General features: G+C 39.0%; 1 protein-coding gene across 7 annotated transcripts in view; it reads left to right on the top strand.

Moving 5' to 3' along the window:
- The window catches only part of ATP6V1C1 (ATPase H+ transporting V1 subunit C1), a 52,397-nt gene extending 28,652 nt beyond the window's left edge, over window positions 1-23,745 (top strand). For 5 of the 7 annotated variants that reach the window (XM_064442277.1, XM_064442274.1, XM_064442272.1 and 2 more), the window contains 12 exons: window positions 8,095-8,257; window positions 10,779-10,846; window positions 11,978-12,063; window positions 13,064-13,158; window positions 15,770-15,861; window positions 16,947-17,045; window positions 18,378-18,446; window positions 19,766-19,858; window positions 19,947-20,040; window positions 20,540-20,637; window positions 21,828-21,954; window positions 23,140-23,745. In XM_064442277.1, the coding sequence (XP_064298347.1) occupies window positions 8,095-8,257; window positions 10,779-10,846; window positions 11,978-12,063; window positions 13,064-13,158; window positions 15,770-15,861; window positions 16,947-17,045; window positions 18,378-18,446; window positions 19,766-19,858; window positions 19,947-20,040; window positions 20,540-20,637; window positions 21,828-21,954; window positions 23,140-23,235 (1,180 nt within the window). In that variant the 3' untranslated portion in view covers window positions 23,236-23,745. Of the gene's footprint in view, window positions 1-1,764; window positions 1,872-8,074; window positions 8,258-10,778; window positions 10,847-11,977; window positions 12,064-13,063; window positions 13,159-15,769; window positions 15,862-16,946; window positions 17,046-18,377; window positions 18,447-19,765; window positions 19,859-19,946; window positions 20,041-20,539; window positions 20,638-21,827; window positions 21,955-23,139 lie in introns of those variants that run through there. The other 2 variants (XM_064442278.1, XM_064442279.1) reach the window with 2 other exon arrangements.
- The last annotated feature ends 249 nt before the right edge of the window (window positions 23,746-23,994 follow it).

Genomic DNA, 23,994 nt, shown 5'->3' with positions numbered 1-23,994 from the left:
AGTGGCAGATCGTAGGTCCTTGTTCTCAGAATCCCCTCGTATGGCTTTACAAGCATGTTGTCATCATGCAGGTTAGAAATGCTTGCTACTCTTAAGTACTTTTTCTATAGTACCATTTATTAACCACTCTATTTATAGATGTTAATGCGAAGTTTCCATCTGATAGCTTGAAGCTATGGATCACTCAAAAAAATCTTATCATGTTCCACAAATAACATAGATAATGACTTGCATTTGCTAGTTAGTGTTGGCGTATGGCATATATTGCCACAATTTGAGGAAACGGCTTGCAATAATAATGGGAAAATGTTGTCTATTGTGAAGTTTTATAATCATCTCCACTGAAAACTGAATTTTAATATTTCAGCCGTTAAGAAATTATTCTTCCTGGAATTTGTAATTTAGGGGTTTAAAAATAAGTTTGCCCACTTTTAATGTGGGTACGTTTCCATTTTACTGAGTTATTTCAGAGTATGCTTTTTTATACTGATACGAGAAATGTCTCTCTAAGTCGTACCAGGTGGAGCATGTCAAAAGCATTACAAATGGCTGTGGGCAGTTCAGTAATGGCAACATTTTTAGAAGCCTCTTGTGGTTGAAGAACAACAAATGGCTGAAGGAAGACTGACTTGCCATATTAAGAGTTGTTTAACAACGTTCACACTTTGCACTTGACTAAGCAGAGTTTGGAGCTGCTAGATCTATAAATACTTCAAGGGGAGAAGACCACTGAACTAGAGGAGTTGCTCCCAGAGGGATGCAGACATATCCTTTGCTGGGCTGGGACTATGTGAAGTTACCATTTTATCATCTGCAATCACATTTCTGCCTCCTCTGTGCTGCAGTTCCCTCTACAGCTGTAGGATGGCCCCAACTCTCACCTACTTGCAAAAAGAAGAAGAAGAAAAAGAATGAATCGTTTCGTTCACCAAAATCATCAAACCACAGTAGTTTGCTTTTTGTATATGGTTCCTGCTTTCTCCAGATAATAATGCCAATTAAGATAATAAGCAGTTTCACATAATAAAGGAACTGGCTTCTCTAGTAATATGGCAATTTACAACCTGATATTTTTTATTTAGCAACTACCATGCAAGGTGAGAAAAACGGGGCTTGGTGACACAATAAAACCACAACAGTTTCTGTCTAAGTCCGTCTTTTCCCACTCTTTACGTGCATGCGCATTGCCTTCCTTCCCAAGTCCTTCCCAACAGCATTTGAGCTCGATGTGATTTTGAGCACAAATTCTGAGCTCGGTGTGATTTGTGCTGTGATCACAATAAAGAGCATTTAAGTACACATATACTGATAGTTTTGGTCACCAAACTACCATTGCATTTTCCAAGCCCGTGGGTTTTCCGAGAGCCGATCTGAGGAAAATTAGCCAACAGCAGCAAGAGCGAACAGACAGGTTTTTCAGACCCGACTATCCTTGTCTGCCCTAAAAGCAAAATGCCATAAAGCCTTCTTAACATGTCTTTATCCCATAAACTCCCTAACACAGCCCAGATTTATCAGAGGCAGCCACGGCTGGCCGGGCTCTGAGGCAGCTGGTGCCCGCCGGAGCCCGGCGGGCCCTGAGGCTCCCGCGGCAGCGCAGGAAGCCCGGCTCGGCGCCCCGAGGCGGCTGGAGGTCTCCGTGACGGCGGCGGTGCCCAGGGCGAGCCCCGGCTGTGGGGTGACGGGACGACCGCGGCGGGCCGGGTCTCGAACCCGCCGGCCCAACCTCCGGACCTGTCAATCACGACACCGCTGCCTCACCGTCTCCTGCTCCGCCGCCTCGTGACCGGCCCTGCGGCGGCGTCAGCTGACTGGCGCCTCACGTGACCCGCTGGCGGGCGTGCGGGCGCCGGAGGATGGAGCAGTGACGGGTGAGCGCTGGTGGCGGCCGTTCTCGGGCGCCGGGGAGGAGGAGGAGGAGGAGGAGGAGGAAGAAGAAGAGGAGGAGGAGGAGGAGGAGGGCGGCGGCGGCGGCGGCGAGGGGGCCTGGTCGGGGCCGCGGCCTGCCCCGAGCGGCTCAGCGCAGCGCTCCGGCCTGCCCCAGCGGCGGGCCGCCCCGGGCCTGGCGGTACCGCGGGGGCCCGCCCGCCGCCGTCGCCTCTCTCAGGGGCACAGACAGGCCTCGGCGCCGCCCCGGGGGCTACCGCGCGTCCGGGCTGTGCTGCCGCCACTGTGCGGGAGCGAGCTGGCCGCTGCGGGGTTTCTCTCTTTGCGGAGGGGGCGAGGTGACAGCGGGGTGCCGGGCGCCCGCGGCGGGGCTGCCGGGGCGGGTTGTGGGGTGGGGGGGGGCGCCTAGCGCCTGCCATCCGGACTAGCGGCCCTGGGGAGGGCAGAGCCTGCGCCCCCCCCCGCCTGCCAGCCCCGAGGTGCCTCTGCGGCAGGCGTGTGGGCTCTCCCCTGCGGAATCGTCCGGCGCGGCTCTGCCTTCCTCGTCGTGGCCGCTTCTGGGTGTGAAGTGTGGAAGCGGTGAAGGGCGAGCGCCAAGCGACAGAAAAGATTTTTGAGGGTGAGCTTGAAAATATTACACCCCAGCGCTTAGCGCTGGATGTTGGGAGACTTCTAAGTCACCTGAGTAAATTGAGCTTTCCTGGTGAGCTCAATAGGAAAGAATAAAAAATGGTCCCCTCCCCCAGCCTTGTTTTTGAAGAAATGCAGTGTCTTAGTTGAGATTCTGTTTTGATGTTGCTACATGTGTTTCCAGGTACAGCACTGAAACAGCTCTTGAGTGGTTTTATTGCTTCGATTATAGTATACTGCATGATTGACTTTTCTTTGGAAATCCATTTTTCTCTTACTGTTCACTTTCCTAATAGCATAGAAATTAAGCAGTTTAAATTACAGCTGGTAATGCAAAATACATTTCAAATAATATATGAGACTTACCTTGGGCATTAAGAGTAGTTAGGGTTCGAAAGCAGGTAAGCTTCAAGGGATGAAATATTTCAAGCATTTTATAGATGAGTTCTGCTTATTTGACTAGCAGAACATCTTCGCAATGTGTTTGTTAACTTAAATCTTTTTTGTAATAGCACATGGAAGCCTATTACACCTCAGAGTTATGTTGTGAGTATGCTTCTGAGAAAGTGTCAAGGGAAACCCAGTGAGATGCTGCGGAGAGAAAAGTGTGTTCTAAGGAATTTCTAGTATTAATCCCTTAAACGCGATAACTTGCGTTCTTTGTGAGTACTAAACAAGGTAAAGATGGGTTAAAGTGCTGCTGGTCTTGCAAGATTAAATTTTTTTTTTGAGATACTGACGGGTTTGGATGATTAGTGTTGAAATAGTAATTTAATGACCTGTGGAATCATAAATATCAAGGTAGCTAGTTGAGTGCTGTGTATAATCTTGGAATTCCAGAATATATTCCTCAAAGTCCTGAACTTTGCTTCAGCATGGTCTATGGAGAGGTTCTTGAATAAACTTTGATTCTTATTTTCCTGACTTTTTTCTTCAGTTGTGTAGCAAACACTTCTTGGTGAAGTTGGCCAGAAAATACTTACAATAGCATCTCAGAAGCAGTTTCACTCCTTAGTGGGCAGCTTTACCCATATTTAGCAGAACTAGGACCATAGTTTCCACTCTCTTAATATCATAGAGTGGCAGGGTGCTGCATGGGCAATGTTTAGGGAAAAACCACCACCTTGAAAGCATTAGCTTGGTTAACTGTACTTGTGCTATCAATATCGAATGTTTTTAAATTGAGATGTTCATGTGTTGTAGGTAATGCCGTTTATATATGTGGATGTCCATTTATAAATATTTCCTCTTTTAGGAGAGGACATCAGAAACAATTGAAATAGCAGAAATAGCTAACAGTGATTAGGTGAAACTATGCTATGACAAAATCTAGTCAATAGTATGTTATAAAAAGTGCTGGTCATAGAGGTACATAGTGTAAATATTAGTTCACTTGTCTATTCTTACTGTTGATTCTAGGTTTTTATACTTTCTACCTTTCTCTCTCTTTTTTACTTCCCCCCCCCCCCGCCCCCCCCCATTGGTTTGTTGTCCAAAAACCTAAAAGTAGGAAAGAAAATTTGGCTGGAACGATGCAGCTAATGGTCTTTAGGAGTGAGTAAGGTGAGACGATAGCTGATAGGTAGCTTTTTGTTGGGGTTATCCCCCCTGCTTCTGCTTTAGATACACAGCTTTAATTAATGATTTCAGTTGCAATCATGAGCGAAGTAGAGAAAGGAAAGAAGTGTAATCATTGCGTTGTTAGCCAAGTACTTAAAAATTTGAACTGTGCTTTTGGGGTTTTCTTGGGATATGAGATGGTTAAACAAGACTTACTTCTGCCAGCAAGCTTGTTGTAACTTCTTTGGTGCTTTGTTTTTGTTGTGTTTGTTTTTCCCCCTGTAACTTAAATTTCAACATACAGTGCTTCAGACTGCAGGATTTAAGTTAGGGCTATATCCTTATACAGATAGTACTTAGTACAATGTAATCCCAGTCTGCATTGGACTAGAGTTTTTGTATGATCAGATACTTGCAATAGTGTAATTTTAAAATACTGTTGAAAGTATAGGTAAGTCTTTTCAGGGTAAGGTGCAGCTAATAAATGACAGCATCCATGTAACTGATATTCTAATGTTACGGCCAAAAAGAGACTGGTGGTAGATTTTGCAGACTGCTGAGATGCCAAGGCTTGCCAATTCACAAATACCTGTTGACCTAAAAAAAGAATAAGTTTCACCACAGTGGTGAATCTCAAGGCAAAATAAATACCATTATTTGCAGATCAAAGGAATAAAATAATAGTTTATGAAAAAAGATACTTGTCAGTGTACTTAGAAGATTTGAACACTTGGTATTTCCTGCTTTATTCTGTGGTCCTTCTCTTTAAATTTCATGGCTTTCATTTTACAGTGAGTCAGAATGTATTTTTTGGCTGACTAGCATTTGTTTCTGTTTTTCTTGCCATTCTGTAGCACTTCTCCTTTTTCCACTTCTTGTTCGTTTTTCCCCTTAGTTCCAATTTCAAACTCCATCCCCCATCATGTAAAAGAATCATACAAACAAACATTTAATACTCTTCTACCAAACTTTTTTTCCTTGTAATTATTTGAAAATACCTCCACTGAATAGGTGCTTGAAATGGGGAATCATCTTACTGCCCATGGCTGTTAGGAATGGAACAGGAAAACCAACCACACAGACAAAAATTATGAGGGAGGAAGGGACGAAGTTTATTCTTCTCTAATTCAAAAGCCTCTAGCTTAATGATTGCTAGGAGCTATAGCTGTTCCACCTGTGCCTCTTCACTTTGAGCAGTAGAAAGAGACCGTGGTTATTCAGTTGAACGATCTGGTTTTGTCTCTGATATTAAGGAATCATGAAGTGCTCTAGTTCATTAGGTTTTAAGCATGAAAAAGGATTTGCTGCAAGTCTGTCAGCTGTTTGCAACTTCAGTCTTGCTTGTAATATGAAGTATTTGAAAAAACTAAAAGATTGAAACCTTTACTTATGAAAAGCAGTTATTCTTTGCAATGGGTCTATTAAAGATCCCCCCACCCTGGGAAGAGATGTTTAGATTTTTAATGATGAGCTGATTTTCCCAATCAGTAATGCAGGGAATGAGACTGTGTCATTGTAAACATGTAACTGTTTCCTTAGATGATATAATCTCTGGAAACTTTATACATATTCTTTAAGGGCTATTTATGTTTTAGTGGCAAACATGAGAACGCAGTGTTCCATCTGTTTTACTGAATAGGAGCCTGGATTCCTATGTTATGGCTCTCCTGGCTTTTACTTGGATATTTGCACGCTGCTGCTGCCAGAAGTAATTCCTCTTATTTATCCAATGATCATTCCAAAGCCTCTTCTAGTCCTAGTGTAGTAAAATACAAACAAAAACCAATTTAAAGCTTAAACTCTTTGAATATGTGCGTCAGCTGTAGTGGTGTTTCCCTGCGTGGGTAAAGTTTACTGTAAGCTTGGCTGTGTCTTTGATAGGGCCATGGTTCAGTGAAGTGTAGGAAAGCATCATGTGCAATGGATTCACCAAGTTTGGCATGTGTTAAGGAACATAATGCATCAAAGTAGTCTGAATAAGAGGAAATTTTGTCTTGTTCCAAATTGTTGATAATTAGTAGACCTCCTGTGGAGACCCATCATGTGAGATAATCTGGGTAGTGCTTCCCTAAACAAAGAAGCCCCATAACCTGCTATGTTACATTGTTGATAACTGATGTTGCTTTAATTCTTCGTGATACCTCCCAATACCAAAATCACCAGTACGGTATGACCAAGGATTGTTACAGTATGCGTTTCTGAGCACGAGGAGCCAGTGGTGCCTGAGGGGCTGTTGGCATGGGTTTCACTCCCTGCTCTGATTCTGCTCTCGGGGACCTTCCCCCAACAGACAAGGTCACAGCATGGTGGGGGAAGTAGACCCAGTCTTTTCACCTGTCCTCTCAGAGGTAGGACCCCTTTACTCACCCGTACTATTTCCAGGAGCAAAGAACTCCTTATCCCTTCTCCTTCCAACCTGCTTTGGCAACTTGTTAGGGGAGAAGAGAGAGTAGTGCTATTGAGGAGAGCACCGATAATGTCCAGGTCCTTGACTTTCTGCTGTTGAATAGAACCAGCTGTGCTGGTGTGTGGCTCCAGCACAGCAGAGTGCCCAGAACTGGGCTGGGTCAGGCTGGATAAGCTTTTATGGAGTGGGGCATGTGTCTGGTCTTGTAAATATTTTGATTTCTCAAATATCTGTATCTGCTTTGGCATTGTCTGTTTTTAGCATTATAGCACCGCTGTGCTACTACCTGGTAATGGAGTGTCAGACATGATATGGTGTGCAGTATCAAGAGCCTCGATAACTGGGTTTCATAATCTCATGTTATAATCAAGGCCCCTTAATTGAAGGAGGATGGCTCTTATGCCTGTTACAAGATGTGCTTCCTGATATTAATTTAACGGTTGGAAAACTCTCTTCAGCTTCAGGCTTCCAGAGTAGCTGAACAAAAGAATCTGCTAACAGGCGTTTCTTTAGCTCATCTCTAACTTCAGTACCCTTGATAAGCTGTTGACCCTAAAATGGTTACACAGATGAAGGACCTATATGTGTTGTTTTGGGCAAAGTTTGCTACTGTGTATTAATTTTTACAAGTACAATATTTGTTTCTCTCTCTCAAAAAACCTGAGTGCTGTAGTCTGCTCATTATGAAATGTAGGTTAGTCTCAACTCTTTCAAAGCTGCTACAGAAGTAATTGCAAATATCAAAATATCAAAATTTGACACTTAGATTCTGTCAAGGTATGCTTTGATTTTGTTCTTCACTCCCTTATTAAAAATATCCAGTAACTCTCAACCGGCTTGTTTTGTTTCTTAGTGGCAGAAGGACGTATATACTCTTGACTTCTTGATGTCATTTGCAAAGTAGCTCAACATGAGTTGTATTTAGTACCAATACTGTGTTGACTAATGCCAGTATGTGTAACGTTATTGAAGGTCTGCAATGATAATAGAGATACCAAGACTAGAAAGTGTCTTCCTTTTTGTTGAAATTTTTAGCTGCCAAGAGAATCTTATTTGCTTGAAAGAATAAAATAAAGTTTATCAGATTTAAATTTTTTTTAGTCATTTCTCACTTAAAAACACTGTTCTTATCTGAAAAGTGATTAGGAAAGCTATAATGTCAGAGCTGAAATTTGTTTTTTTTCTGTTAAGTGTTCAGAAAAAGTTGTCTGTACAGATGCTGGAAATATATATACAGCTGTGAAAATATGATTTGGGTCCTGTTTTACTGGATTTATTTTCAGTTTCTTTGCTTATAATCTTTTGTGGAATTGCCGCTGAAAGACGCTAACGTTGCAAACTCAGCCCACTTTAACTTGCAGGATGGGCAGTTTAAAAAGACTTTCCAACTGTGCAAATGTGATTTGGAAGATAGGAAAAAAATGAATTTGGAACCACGTGATACTCTTGGTAAAGTCTCTTACAGTGGCTGGCACTGCACTTTAGTAACATGGAATGAGATATTTTTCTTCAGGCAAAGCTTTGAATCCTGAACTAATGGCACACATTCCTTCTCCACCCTGCATCCCCCACCTCACTTCTCTTCTATAGCATCTTGTCTCTATCTTCAGAAGCAGAAAGCATCAAGATAAAGACACAGAAATGACGGAGTTTTGGCTGATTTCTGCTCCTGGCGAAAAAACCTGTCAACAGACATGGGAGAAACTACATGCAGCAACTACAAAAAATAACAATCTTTCTACTAATTCGAAGTTCAATATTCCGGACTTGAAGGTATGGAAGCCCCATTTCATGTCTGAAGAAGTATGTTTGGTTTGCATCATCTTTGTTTCTTTGGACTAAAACTGTAGATGGGGAATATGCGCTGACTTTTTAGACAGAGCAGCAAACTTCTTTTGGTTATGTGTAGATCTAAAAAATAATCTGGACACCAGTTTTTTTTCTGAAATTCTAAGTAAACGTACAGAACGAAGAAATTTTAAAAGGTTCAGCAAGTGACGTTCTTTCAGCTAATACATCATTTTTTCCAGGGATAGTAGTCTTGACCTCATACTGCTAGCAGTTAGCTGGAGAAGAAAATTAGAAGGAAAAATGGAGGCTTGTGATCTGAGTGTTCATATGACACGGTTTCCTCTGATGGCTTTGTGTTTTGTTTGGTTTTTTAGTTTTGTTTTGGTGATTTCTTTTGTTTTGTGTGTTTTGACTTCTGAATTGTCTGCTGCTCCTTTTCTGGCTGAGATGCAGTGAAAAGGCTTGATTTAAAATGCAGGGGTTGATCAAACAGCTGCTGCCTTTTCTCTGTCGAGAAGTAACACTCGTCTGTTAGAGGTTGTCTCTGGCTGAACACCCCAGTGTGATCTGCCGATGTGTGTTGTGTTACAGAAAATGGGAAGAAAGCTGTTTGAAATATTAGTGTGAGAAGTGAAGAGAAACAAGATCTGAAAACTGTATTTAACCAAGAGAAACTGCTATCAGTGTATGGAGAAGTTACGAGTCAGTGTATTCATTAGGAAAAGGTCTATACTGACACATGAATGCTTCTTGAGCAAGAAGAATTGTGACCTCAGTTTAACTGAGTGAAAGCTCATCAGAGCTGCAAAATGTGGAGGAAAAAATGCCGCCAATCTCTGTCTACAGGATGGATCAAGTTCATGTGGTGTGATGCCTTGTTCTTGTGTCTGCTAAGGAACGGGCCCAGAGCACGAAGTGCTTCAGCATGTCTTTTAAGAGGATTTTCCAAGTGCCGTAACTTATATACACATTTAGACTGCCCTGAGTAATTTCAAGAGATACATTAGTAGAGATAAAAAGAAGGACTACAACAAACATCTCCTCTCAGGAGATCCTTGGACATGAGTCAGGATGCCTGTCAAACTGTAGGGTGCTTACAACATTTAGAAAAGTTATCACTGAAAACTGATGTGGCCCATTAGGGTTATAAACAATTGGGTTTGTTTCTACTCAGTAAAAGGGGCAGAAGCTGAGTATACGTTATATACAGTGGGAAACAGTCTCACTTCTGTGGACCTGGTAAAACTATTTAAGGAGTGAGATCCTTTAATTAAAACTCATTGAATCAGTGATGTAGTCTCCTTTGAACAGCAGCCTTAGTGCTTAAGGACTTGCTTGTCCTGGGGCTTGTTAAATGACTAGTCAAAACATTAGCTTCCTTATTCTGCATGTAGCTCAGAAGAAGGTGGGGCATGGAAAGTGGTTTCGTTGTGATGTTACTTAAGTAATCGTGCTCCTTTCTGCTTCAAGGCTAAAGAGAGTGGAAATCATGTCAGGTTGAGTAGTCAAATATACAGAACAAAGATGCTAGACTAAAAATAATGTTAATAGCATCTTAGTAGATGCAAGATTCACTTATGCCTGATAATATGTCAGCAAGAAATATAAACTAGTAGCTAAAATGTTAAATATAAGAGTTGCATTTTTGGAGGTATCTCCTACTTTTGTTGAAGAGAATGAACAAATACCTAAGTAGCTGAAGAAAGAAACAAAAAAACACTGATATTATATGGCCTATTTAAAAATAATCACCCTTTGGCTCTTTAACTTGAGCACAGCTATACTGTTCTTACACTTTTTGATGTCTTAGACCCATTTGAGACTTGTTTATGAAAGAGCTAAACAGAATATTTTACTGTGCTGTAATTTTCATGTTTGAATTCTACAGAGTCTAAAATGGTAAGTGTCATTTCCAGCCCCAGAAAGATATATGTATTGCCCTGGATTATTAAATGAAGTTAGGGAAGAAGGTGTTTTCTGGAGGACAAGAGAAGAAAGAGTGAAAGCTTGTAGACAAGCTAGATATTACATTACTCCAGATGCAAAAAGTCCAGATTATTGTTGGTCTGGCTGCTGCAGTTCTCTTGTGTGTTCAAAGTTTTCAATGCTCTGATTGCCTCCAACACTGAGAGAGCTGTTTACAGAAATTTCAGATTTGTTCTAAAGTAGTAGGTCAAATGCTGAAGCAAGAGACTTAGGGGAAACACAGCCAATTCATAATGTAAAAGTTGTTTTAACATGTTTTGGATGGCTGGAATGCAGGACTGAAGCTGTGTACCAAACTAGAGTGGGCTAGCTCTGATACAGTGGTGCTTCAGGGGTATCTTGAGCAAATGAAACACAGTGTGACTTTGTTTAATCAACAACTCTGAAATCTTAGAGTACGGTATTTTATGTAGTGCTGCAAAGCTACCTGTTCAGGAGATTTCGCTTTTATTGTTATTTGGTTTTATCTTTCTGTATTTATGTACAATTGCTAATGCATTTCTACCTTTCCTTCTAGGTTGGCACACTGGATGTTTTGGTGGGACTGTCAGATGAACTGGCTAAACTGGATGCGTTTGTGGAGGGGTAACAGTTTATTTTTACGAGCATGCAAAATGTTAAAATAATGGTTTTCTGAGTCCTAATAATACATGAGTTATTTCCAGTTTTTTGGTTTTTGTTTCATAGTGATCCCCTGCAGGTAGTCAGTAAGCTAAGGTTCCAGAAAGCAAAGTTGCTGTTTTTCCTAGTGTGTTATTTGGAAAAAAAAATAATATCAACTTCTTGTGGAATAGTGGGACATTATGCATTGATGAAGGATGGTCCTCCCTATAGTGGTACTTTGTGCTACTGGGTCCTGGAGAACTGTTAAGAATTGAGCCTCACAGCTGCAGGATGTGATGATGTCACGGAGTAAAAACTGCTCTTTTAACAAGTTATACTATTTACAGACTTAGAGAAGGCAACCATGTTGTTTCCTAATGCACAGAGATGATTAAACAGCATTAATATTAAAATGCAAAACCTATTCATTTTGAAGAAACTAATGGTACATTGAAAAATATTTTGAGCAAATGTAAAATTTCACATAACCAGAACTTGTGGAGCCATCTTCTGTTTCAAGGAGAGAAGTGTTAAGCAGTTGTTTTTTAAATAGAAAACAGTTTGGCATTGGCATCTGTGAGTAATATTAAACATAGGCTTTCTAGTGAGGAAGACAGGTCTTGAGTGTCAGATCTCATGAGGGCTTAGGGCTGGGGTTTCTCCATAGCTCTTCAGTTATCTTTGGTGTTTGATTGCCATGGTTTCCTTGTGTTTAATTTGGTTTATTGATGATTTCTACCTCGTTATCTATTTTTAGAAAGGGGTTAGGATTTTGAAAGTACCACAGACTTCAAGAGGAGGTCTGAATATAGTGAGATTACATCTGAAGTCAACCCCTGTTACCTGGAGTCAAGGGATTTAGCCTCGCCTTGTTGAGAACTGATGAGTAGCAACACTAGAGAAGGATTTAAATAAAGTTCTGGCATGTATTTGAGAAGTCGGTCTCCTTCAGATACTGATCCCAGTTTGTGCTGTTGGCAAGCTTGTATGTAAAGCAATCAACACTGCCTTTTTTGATTCAATCTCGGGCAGTTTCAGATCAGTTTCATAAATGGTATTTCTCAAACTAGCAGGTTTTGTTCTTTTTTCATATCTTTATCTTTCATTTTTCAGTGTTGTAAAGAAGGTGGCTCAGTATATGGCTGATGTTCTAGAAGACAGTAAAGATAAAGTTCAGGAGAATCTTCTGGCTAATGGAGGTAAAGCGTTAACCGTGATATGTGCATCCTAAAAGTGTAGGAGGGAAAGCAGTGATCCTGAAACGTACTGAATACTGCTTCTCAGTATGATGCTCCGAAAGCCTGGTTTAGATGTGGAAGTACTTTTTCCATGAGTCACTTGCCCTGAAACAAATTATAGGATCCAGAACAGCAAAAAATTAGATCTAAATACTCACCTACAGAAGTTAGTATTTTGATCCTTTAGGGCTGTATTTTGTCATCAGTGGTCTCTGGTGGAACATAAAAATTACTGTTACTGATCACTGTAAACATTTTTTTTTAAATTAGTCTGTCATGTGAATAGGTATGTGTTTATCTAAGCTGCGCTGGAATACTCAGTTCTTCTCAAATTGTGACAGAATGTCTTTATAAAACTAGTTGTCTCATGGAAATACTTGTCCATTTTATTAAAGAGTTGCACTGGTCACTAAATCTCTAAATGAATATTTTGTTTTCAAAGCCATTTCATAAAATTTAACACGGCTTGTTTTGGTGCAAAAGAGGGTAATATGAGTGGATTAATATTAAGACAAGTGCAGTGGTCCTAATTAACACAGTTATTCTTAGGGGCTTGGAGTAGTCTCTCTCTTAGATAGCTTTACAAAACTGTTGCTTCAGGTGAGCCATGTAATCATTGACTTCTTTTTTTCTATTGTAACCCTCCCTTTTCCCACTCTTTTTTTCACTCAAAGCAAAAAAACAGTTGGTCTTGTCTGTACTTCTCCAGCCATCATTGACTTAGGAGTAAATATCATTTAGGGTCTACAGAGGTGGAGAAACCAGTATCTGAAGGCAGAGGTCATGGATAACTTACAACTTGATGGGTTATTTTCAAATTTCTTCAGCAACAGGGTCCACACACGTGAAGGCTCACAGTCAGTCTGTAACAGTACTCTTCTGTTACAGCAATCCTACATGGAATACAGTACATCAGTCTTTTTTTTGTCTATCTTAACAAAGTTCTTCTTTAAAATTTTAGTTGACTTGGTCACCTATGTAACAAGGTTCCAGTGGGATATGGCCAAATACCCAATCAAGCAATCCTTGAAGAATATTTCAGAAATTATTGCAAAGGTAAGGTACTTTGCTTTATAAAACTTTCCTACTTGAACTTGTGATATTTATGCGCAAAACTTGGTACTCAAAGCTATTTGTCTATTTTTGTTAGCTTCATGTAACTTTGATAACAATAGTAGTGAACCTGGTAGCAGCTCTATGTTCTAGTAACCAAAATATATTAGGATGGGGATAGGATTTGGAGAGTGCTACCTGTAGGCTATCATGCTGAATTTGCTGAACTTTTGTTTCCTAAGATCACCGAGTTGACAAATAAATAGCTAGCAAACAGCGTCACTTACGTTTAAATTTTGCTGTACTTGCATGCCATTTGTTTGATGTCCTTAAACTTTGTGGTCTATTAGCCATGAACCAGGGAACTTAAGTTACCTTCTGAAAGCTATGGCACTCAGTTGCAAGGGGGAAAATAGGCCTTCAATGTTAGATGTAAGGAAAGCTCATTTGAGCATTGTCATAGGTTTTCCTCATGTCTTTACCTTGGTAAAGTTTTTCGCACTTTGGGGTTTTCATTCGGTTTGTACTTGCTGTGAGCATAGATAGGGTCCTCAGCAGCGACTTACTGTATTCAAACACTGAATACATACCTTCTTTTGTCATTAAACGATTCATAGTTAGACTGTTGTTGAAAGCTTTGATCCTTGGAAAAGGCAGAGGGGAAGGCTGTCAGTCTGGGAAAAAGTCCAGATGCAGAAAGGTACTAGCTTAATAGCTTCTGATTAATTTTTCCCCTAACGTCATCTTGTAACTGTACAAAAAACCAAAAGTACCATCTCTTGTACTGTAAAAAAAAATTTCATGAAGGTGTGTGTTTTGTGACATCTGCTGGAATGTTCCACATGCTTTGCTAAAAGTTACATCAGTCAAAGAATTTAAATAACCTTAAATACTCATCCGTTTAAAAAGTAAATTTCAGAGTATTTTGTCCAAGGCATTGCTGTATCTGTAAAGGTGCAAGCCGTTAATAGGTTGCCAAATGAAACTGCCAGAATGTTCAGGCTTTTAATGACTTCTTTGTGCTACAGACAGGTGAACCAAGTTCACAAGAACTAAGTGACCTTGCTTTTAAGGCAGCTTTATTTTGTGGAAATAAAATCATATCTGGATCCCCAAGCCAAAGTGTTGTATGCAAACAAAACGTTTTGTCAACAGTCAAAGCCCAAATAAAGGGAGAGCCCCTTGACTGTGTCCAGATGCTTGTGTCCTGGGAATTTTTATATGCTTGTACCTACATACCATAGCGAGGAAGGAGTGAAGGAGGGAGTAGGCAGCATTATGATGCCAAACCAGTACTTTACCACACTCCTTCAGTTATCCAGCTGTTACTAAGTATACTGATAGTAAAATACTTCCTTGTATAGGGTACACGCTGATAGGAGTATGATTGGATGTTTAAGCCTTAAGTGTTCTTCCACTTGCTGCCAAGTTAACTAGCTGGGAGTGAATCATTTTTGGTAGTCCCTCTAATTAATCCTGGCAGGTGGCGTTGAGAAATACGGTTTACTTGAGCAGCAATGGCAAGCCAAATGTAAGAGTCTGAGTCTAAACAGTAAAATAGTTGGAACTTTGGTATGAAAGTTTGAAAGATGATTCAAGGCTGCCAGTGATGTGAAACGTGGAATGCTGCCTCTGCTTGATTCAACAGATATGTTTATTATCTGAAATAAAGTGGATTCAAGTCTGAAATACTGTTTATCTGTCTACCCTGGAACTGGCCCTGTGCAAATTCAGACATTCCAAAATACATAAGTTTTTACTAAATGAAGAAAGTCTCTGTAAACCAGATTTTTTAAAATATAGTTTTAAGCCACTGCCAATGTAAAACAGCAGCATAAAAGATGACTTTTTATCACCACCTGCCTTTACAATTTGTTGTATTTTCCTTTGCAAACGTACAGACTGGGAAATAGCTCTGTTTGGGGTGGGGGAAGAAGATATAAAATAATTGTGATAATATTTAGAACTGTAAATAGTAACAGCCATTTGGAATCGGGTAGATGATGCATTTAGTTGATATTCTATCTTTGACTAAGGCTGTTCATCTCAAGGAAGGGTAAAAATTGTAGTAGACAAACAGTGCAACAGAGTCTCCTTTTAAGTTGTAGATGATGCAACGCATTAATGATTTGGGTTACTTAATTCTTGATTTGCTACTCATAAAACTGCACCACCATTCCTGTCACTGAAACTCTAATGAGGAAGAAGTATAATGAGAAGTGAGGTAAGAGCTGGAGGAAATTATACCCAGTGTTCACAAGAGTACTTGTATCACAGTAGGAAGGTAAACTTCGAATGGTCTCTCCTGTCAGCTGAGATGGAGGGTGGTAGCCTCAGGGTGATGGAGTAACGATCAGCTGGATACAGTAGCACATCCAGTTGATACCAGATGATGATGTGTAACTTTTATTATTGGCTGATTTTCCTTTAAAGGAACTCTAACTTAAAGTTTTCTGAGTTTTAAGTGAAGTCTGCCAAGCACTAGAGACATAAACATTTTAACGTGTATTTTTCATTAAGTTCTTGTTGCCAGATCTAAGCTTTGAAATTGAAAAAATCATTTAAAAACTATTCTAGTTCTCTAGACAGTGTTCCTTTTCTTTTTATCTTTAAGGGAGTAAACCAGATTGACAATGATCTGAAAGCAAGAGCCTCAGCATACAATAATCTGAAAGGGAACCTTCAGAATTTGGAAAGGAAAAATGCGTAAGTCATGTTGGTTTTTGCTAATGTAGCACAGGAAAGCTATCTGACTATGAAAACTTAGTAATGTGTGAAGAGGTACAGGCTCTAAGCTTAATGTATTTTTGAGGTGTTTATCAATCTTGAATAGCAGCTGTCATAAAAACACTTATTACCAGCTGACTTGCTGGTAATAGCTCACTTGTGATTGCAATTATGAAATACACAAAAGCATTGCAAACAGTATAAATTGCTGGAGCTTTTGAGAGAAGCTTGCTGTTAGTGGTGTGTAACGCTGCTTACTTAGGTGTCTGTCTAAACAAGGAAGTCATTCCTTTCACTCCAGTTTATGCTTTAAGCATATCAATATTACTGGGTTTCTTCCCTCAGAATTAACCAGCAGAGACACTGTTGCATACATACAGGTAATAAATTAAACAAGGACTGTGTGCTGTCTTGTCATGTACATGTGATGATTATCTGAAATACAGTTGAGGTACAGTAGTTCTTCTGTGCGAATAAGGTTGATTATTTTGACCCAACCCTACCATTACAGTTAACGGTACAAGTCTGCTGACTGATTCAGAACCATGGGTCATACTAATGATAGCTATGTTATGAGCAAGCCTTAAGTTCTGTCTTAAGCCATGGGAATTTGTCAGCTAAGCCCCATTAAATCTGTGTATGTTCTTAGTCTTTTGTGAATGTGAGGTAATATGCTGCTTTACATTTTTATTGAGGCTCTATATGTAGGTCTGTACTAGGTTAGCTGTAACTCTGAGGCTCCATATACTAGACTTCCCAATTAATGGTTTTAATGGTAATTGTGTTTCAAATTCACTTTTTAAAAGGGATCTTGGTTTCTTAAGTGTGTGAGGTATTCGGAATATGGAAATGACACTCAGCAGTGGAGCTACTGATAAAAACTTTCAGTGACTTCAGGCAGTAAGATGTAAAATGCCTATAAGGACATTTTGTTTGCTCTGCTAATAGTGAATGCTTAAGTAAAATATTTTTGAAAATATCCTGTCAAGCAGTGGAAACTGTTGTCCAGATGCATTCAATTCTTAAGCATGTGTTTACTCTGGCTGTGTTTTGTTTCTCTGCAGGGGAAGCTTGCTAACCAGAAGTCTTGCTGATATTGTAAAGAAAGAGGACTTTGTACTCGATTCAGAATATTTGGTCACGTTATTAGTGATTGTACCAAAGTAAGTTTATTGTTTGTCCTAAGAGGAGAATAAAATAAGCAATTTAAATCAAATAATAGGTCCTTTCTTACAGTATTACAGGGTTGTGGCATATCTGAATGTGGTGTTTTCCTATATGAACTAACACAAACTTTTGGATGCTTGGTAGAGGCAAATGAGGCTGTGTATCTGTATTCCACTGTTGATGAGAACTCATAATAAAGAATGCTGAGTGCTCATGGATTTCTTTAAGAAACTGGAGGTTAGACTTATGTCTCTTATCTAATATTAGCCATGTCTAGTCATGTTGCAGAAGGCATCCTTATGAAAATAATAAGTACTGAGTAAAAACATGACTTGTTTTACATTAGTATGCTTAACGATTGAATTATCCTGGTTAGGACTATGCTGGCTTTCACCCCTTAGTGAGTGAAGTGAACACTTCTTTGCTCTGCACTTTTTCAGATTGCCAGAACTCTGTTTTTTCCCTTATCTAAGTCTCTACCAATGGAACACTGCTTATGTCATGTCAAAGGTTTGCTGGGAACAGGTTGTTCCTGTCTGAAATGTTTAAACAACAAAAACCACACTTTTTCCCCTGGCCGAGGAAAGTAGCGATACAGATGTCCTGAAGACTCCTGTAAAATGAGAAAATGTGACTACACTGTCTTTCTGGAGCTGGGAACAAAGAGAGCTTCTAACCTGTAAAGATATCCAGTAGGCAGATTATCCCATGAAGCAGTAGTCTCTGTCACAGGTAAAACTCTGGTGACGGCAAAACAGTTTTGCAGTGGCTTGAGCAGAAGAGAAGTGGTTATTGTGTCTCGACTCTTCTTTTACCTTTGACTTGGTTTTGGTGTTGAAAGGGTGGAACCTCTTTACCACCAGCTACAGAAAGGCAGGGCTTCCAAAATTCTCAGTGGTCCTTCAGGCAAGTGTGGGACTCTGGGGAACTCATTTGTAACTGTGGAAAAAGTATTCCTGCTGGTAACTCAGAGTTACATAAGGAGTTTCTGATAAACCTTGACAGTTAAGTCCATTTGGTCCCCTGAGATCTGTACTTAACGATGGCTAATTTAATTTCATAGTTCTTTGATTTAAAAAAATTTACACTCAAACATATGAAGACTGAAGACAAAATGTTACTTTTGCTATTGTTATAGTTTATTTAGCAATAGCCTTAAAATCAGCAGGGAGGACTGTCCATCATGTCTTGTGTGTTTCTGACAACCTACACCTGGGTTGGAAGATGTGATGATTAAGTTTTTAACATTTTTTTTTTTAAAAACTTGACTTATTAATCTAAGATTCCTACAGTACTGAAAGGCTAACCGTAACCTGTGTATTCTCTAGGGTAAATTATAATGACTGGGTTAAGCAATATGAAACACTAGCAGAGATGGTTGTACCACGTTCCAGCAAGTAAGTTGTTAAATGCTGAATCTCATATTTGCATATTTTATAAGCTATATTTCATATGCCATATTTTATGTGTTCTTTATCTGTAGTGACTTTGAATTTTAAAGATTGGTCAAAAACTTGTTAAAATGCCTAGCTTTATAGCTTGATCATGTTTAGTTGAGGAAAAATTCAAAGGATCTCTAGCTCTCGGGATAACAAAATTATCAAACTAACTTACGTGGGAAGAGTAAAAGAATTGAAAAGTTAATCTAGTTCAGGTCAGGCACGTTTAGCTTCAGGCTAGTGCGTGGTGGGGTTTAGCAGCAAATACTAGCTGCTAGCCTGGAAGCTTTATGCCTGTATTCAGAGGACTTGAAACAAGTAACATACACTCTTTGAAAGCTGCTAACGAATGAAGAACTGGAAGTGTAGATGGTTTTCTTGGGCGCAAAGAAAAGTCACTTGTCTCTTTTGGGCTAACAGAGGTCGTTGGTACCAAGCTGGTGCTTGGTGTCTGTGATGGACAAGACTGAGGCCAGGATTTGATAATGCTGAAGCAGGTTAACAGTAATCTTGTAACCACATTGAAAATAAAGTTAAGATGCAGCACAAAGCATTGCTGTGTTGTTAATTTGAACTGACCGAGTAAGGTTTTGATCAGGCAGATCTGATATTACCCGCTCTATGCTGTTTAAGAAGTCTGAATTTACTCTGGCTAACTTCACATTTGAGTTGGTTCAGCTTAAGCTTAGTAGTAGATCTGCTTATGATTTTTATTTAATTACTGGGAAACAATGATCTAGGGATAGCTTAAGGAGAGGTGATTTGTTAAATTGTTGGATAATGCTTGTATTGAAGACGCTGTGACACTGAGGAGCAGTATAAATCTCTTCAAGCTTTTTTCCTACACTTTTTCTTAACAACTTGTCTTTTTAGTTTGTGTCCTTTTCTATTTTTAAAGAAAAAATAAATGTATTTAAATATGCATTTCTAAGAATTCTGTAGTCCAAACTTCGCAGTATTAAACCAGCTTTAGTTCCTTTTTCTGTAAAATAATTTTAACTTGAAAAAATATCCAGATGTTTATGAAGTGCTTCTGAGTGGTAAAGTCTCTGAATGTGAAATGGAAACTGCCATCCTTTACAAAGGGGGTAATAAGAGTAGTTGCTAAAATTCCAGTTAATTTCTGTATAAGGTGTTTAATTTGGGAACTAATCCCATGTGATTATTTACGTATATATTTTTGCCTAGTAGCAATGAAGTACAACTTAAGCCACATATGTCAGATCTGTGGTGACTTGAACCTTATGTTAATTCTGACACTTTTTTTTTCTGTGTAGTGTACTCTTTGAGGATCAAGATAGTTACCTTTGTAATGTCACCTTGTTCAGGAAGGCAGTGGATGACTTCAAGCATAAAGCCAGAGAATATAAGTAAGGCTTATTTTGTGTGTGTTCTGTCTCTCATGCTTTGAAGGATCTCTAGATAGCCATTTTTTATTTTATTCACTTCCAAATGCAGATTTTTGGTCCGTGACTTCCAGTATAATGAAGAAGAGATGAAAGCGGATAAAGAAGAAATGAATAGACTGTCAACTGACAAGAAGAAACAGTTTGTAAGTCTGTATAAACTAGTCATAGAAACATGAGACATCTGAGACTTGGTATTGCTACATAACAATTTCATGAACTTGTGATTCTGAGGAGGCATTGCAAGGATGACATGACGTGGTCGGCCTGCCACCCCACTAATCTCAGGGATAATTCAGTTTCATGTAGCACAGATGCGCCTTACTGTGTTGAACCAAGTGCAGCTGATAATATATGAAGTTTGAAAATGGACAAGCACTTGAATGAAATAATCAGATATTACTAAAATGGTCCTTAATATAGTTAGCCCATGGCAGCTGAGATGGTGTACTGAGGAGACAATGGAAGTCTCATTAAATTTCTCTTTACTTAGTATTGAAACACTCTTGAGCCCTTATGTCCATAGTGAACTCTGCCTTTTAAGTTGTCTTTATTTTCAGGGTACAGATATTGAGTATCTGCTCAAACATGCTTAGCGGGCTGAAGTTTGAATAAGATAATTTTTTTCCCTCTTCCCTTTCACAGGGGCCTCTCGTTCGGTGGCTGAAAGTTAATTTCAGTGAAGCTTTCATTGCATGGATTCACGTGAAAGCACTGCGAGTTTTTGTTGAATCTGTTTTAAGGTAACAGCGCAGACCTGAATAGTGCTTTCCTTCCTAGACTTATTAAGGATTTACATCTAGCTTGGGTTTACCAGACTGTGGTGTGTGAATGCCACTCTTCTGGGAAGGAGGGAAGTAGTACAGCAGTAAGAATAGCTGATGGCAATAGCTCCTGTTGACAGTTGTGGAATATTTGAAGTAGATAACTGTGTATCTTGCCCCTTGGATAGTCTTTCCATCAGTGCTTTAGGAATTACAGGTGCTCTGTAAGTTGCAGCAAGACATTTCTGCTGATTCTTAGCTTGCTTTATGAGCTGTTTGTAAAAAGATCTTACTGTATCTTCTATCTAAGTGAGAAATGTGAATAAAATTCAGAATAAGAAGTATTCAGGCTTTGAGTAACATAGCTTGACATCTTGAACTGTTTTTCTTTAAAACATGCCTTTCTAAGAATTTTCTAGTCTAAACTTTTCAGTATTAAACTGTGCAATTTTCTAACTATAAAATTTCTCTGCTTTTTGATTCATACCTCTCCAGAAGTATAGTTACTAGGTTGACTTAAGAACATCTGTAGTTGTTCTGCAGAAGGAGGAACCTGGATTTTTTTTTTTAGAGTTGAAAGGACTTCTGCCTTAGTCAGAAAGCAGAAAGGTTTCTTTTAGCCGTTTTGATAAGTTATCGTAAAGGAGACAAGCAGAGGAGGAAAAGAAAAAAAAATCATATTAACTTGCATTCTAGTCTGTTTCATAGCTGCTGTGGGCTTATTTTGAAGATGAACTTGAGTAAGGAAGAAAGCTGAACTTGGTTTGAATATTGGCAAATGTTTCCACCCACCTAGAAAGGAGGATTGAGTAGAGACTAGATTCTCCACCTAGTGGCATAAGCAGTCTTGCAAGTAAACTAACTGAAATGTTCAAAACTCAGTCCAAGACTTCAGGTAACTTTTGAGAATTGTGTGAAGTACACAAGGATTTTAAATTATTTTAAAAGCATTGAGACTTCTGCTTTGTTACTTTGAACTTGAAGAAGGAAGTTTTACTTTATTGATGCCTTATGAATTGTAGAAAAAGAATGGTCTTGCAAAAATGAAAATGAGCAGAGCTTCCTCTTCAGCAATAGGATTCTTTCTCAAGATAAATTTAAATTCTGCTTTGAAAGATAAAAGAAGGCTTATTTCAGTATTTTCATAGTTTTCTGCTTGACTTCCTCAGGTATGGTTTGCCCGTTAACTTCCAGGCAATGCTGCTTCAGCCTAATAAGAAAACAATGAAGAAGCTGAGGGAGGTTTTGTATGACTTATACAAACACCTTGACAGCAGTGCAGCAGCTATCATTGATGTAAGTATATCCGTAACTATTACTCCCCTTCAATATTAGCTTTAGTCTGTTCAAACAAAAAAAAAGTCTACTGGCTTTCTTAAAAAGCTACACCTTTCCATATTCTCCATCATTCTCTCACAGTACAGAAAATTGTCTCCTATAAAAATGCCACTCCTATTCTACACTTTTACAAAGCAGATGGCATTTAAAGTTGTGACTGATATATTTGATGAGCTGTCTAGTATAAGTCTCATGTAATTTCTTACTGCATTCTTCCCTACTGTCGATGGAAAGATACCTTACGGACTGCATACATAGTCATATCCTCAAAGAACTCAAAGCCAACTTTGACCTGAAACTAGGCTTAAGGAACTTGAACATATTTCATGTGTTCCTTCTGGGCTCAAAAAAGATATTAAGTGTCCTCAGTCTACAGTAATGATGGCCTTAATACTGAAACAACTGGGGTTTTTTGGTTGTATTGCTGTTTTTGTTTTTAAGTTACCATAGTTGTCATCCTCTGCTGAAGGAGGCTGAATTGATGTCAAGATTCCTTTCCATCTGTAGAGGTCTTCATTTTCATGTTTAAAATGGGCTTGCTGGGAGGCTTATTCTACTGATTCATTTTGTATTGAACAGCACTGCTTTACATAGTTGAAGGCTAACTAAAGATAGACCACACAATGAGTTTAGCTGAATTTAAAAAGATTAAAAATAGTCTTTCTTAACATTATATTTAATGTTATGTTTTTCCACAGTATTTCCAGGCCTTTTTGGGGAAAGAGGATGTGAGGGAACTAAGGTGAAAATTAAAGATGCTGAACTTCATGTAACTTTCTGGATTGTTCAGCACCCTATAACATTCTTTTCAGAAACTAACTGTGTTTAGAAGTAGTAAAACATAATTGCAGTACTTTTCCTTCCATTTAGTGGCAGTATGTTTACTACAGCAACAGATGTGAATTACTGGTACAAAACTACTTAGACTTTGAAAAAGCACTTGCATTTAATTTTGAAAAATACTGTTATTCATTTGTCAAAGTCCTAACTTTACCTGTTGTTTAAACAGTCACTTGAAGGTGAAAATTTAAGCTTGAAGTCTTGCCTGGCCTATTTGCTTCTAAAACATGTGAATGTTTCATCTACTTCTGAATAGGAGTCTGAATTGTAAGAGTGTAACTGGTTTCAAAACTTTATTTGCAGGCAACTATGGATATTCCAGGCTTAAACCTCAGTCAGCAGGAGTATTACCCATATGTGTACTACAAGATCGATTGTAATTTGCTGGAATTCAAGTAAAAGTTCCCTAACATAACAGTCTTCTCAGTGTTGGTGTAAACAAACAGAAGTGAGGTTGAAGTACAGTAATACTTTTAACACCCTGCTAATCATATGCTTGCTTCTTACGTTAGGTGAATTTAACACACAGTGGTCCATCTCCAGACATTTTCTTTTAAAGAACGGTGTAGGTAATCTGCTTTTAATCAATTATGTCTGTAAATGTATATTGAGAGAATTGAAGTATTTATAAACAGAGTGATTTATTTAAGGAAAAGCTCATTCCTCTTTCATATGGTGGTCTGTGTTAATTCCATTTACCATTGTTTATCAAAAAAACTTGTTTACAGAAGAATAGTGTAAATGTTCATGGCCATTTTGTTAATTTGATTTAGTAGATACAATTGTGTTAACGTTGTTGAACTGTGATGTAAAGTATGTAAAATTGATATGAAATTGTGCTTTCTGAATGGTTTAAAATTACAATCGAAGCACTGTAAACACAGGAAAAAATAAACATACCTGTGCAAATGCGTCACTTTCTTGTACCACGTGTAACTGGAGATACCTGTGTCTAAACTGAAGCAATGTATTAAGTCTTAAAACCAGTGCTGCATCCTGCATGCGGTGGTACAGAAATGCCATTGACTTCAGCACAAATACTTTCAAGAGATGCAAGTACTTCTCTTGCTTTGTGCAGAAACGCTCAATTGTGGTGTTTGGCTGCCAAACCTATGTATGAATGTTTTTCATGTTGATATCTTCATGACTCTAAAGAAA

Source organism: Phalacrocorax carbo, chromosome 2 (genome assembly GCF_963921805.1).
Source record: "Phalacrocorax carbo chromosome 2, bPhaCar2.1, whole genome shotgun sequence".
In the NCBI taxonomy this organism is placed as follows: domain Eukaryota; kingdom Metazoa; phylum Chordata; class Aves; order Suliformes; family Phalacrocoracidae; genus Phalacrocorax; species Phalacrocorax carbo.
Note: the sequence above shows the minus strand (reverse complement) of the source record. Positions and strands in the feature narration are given on the sequence as shown.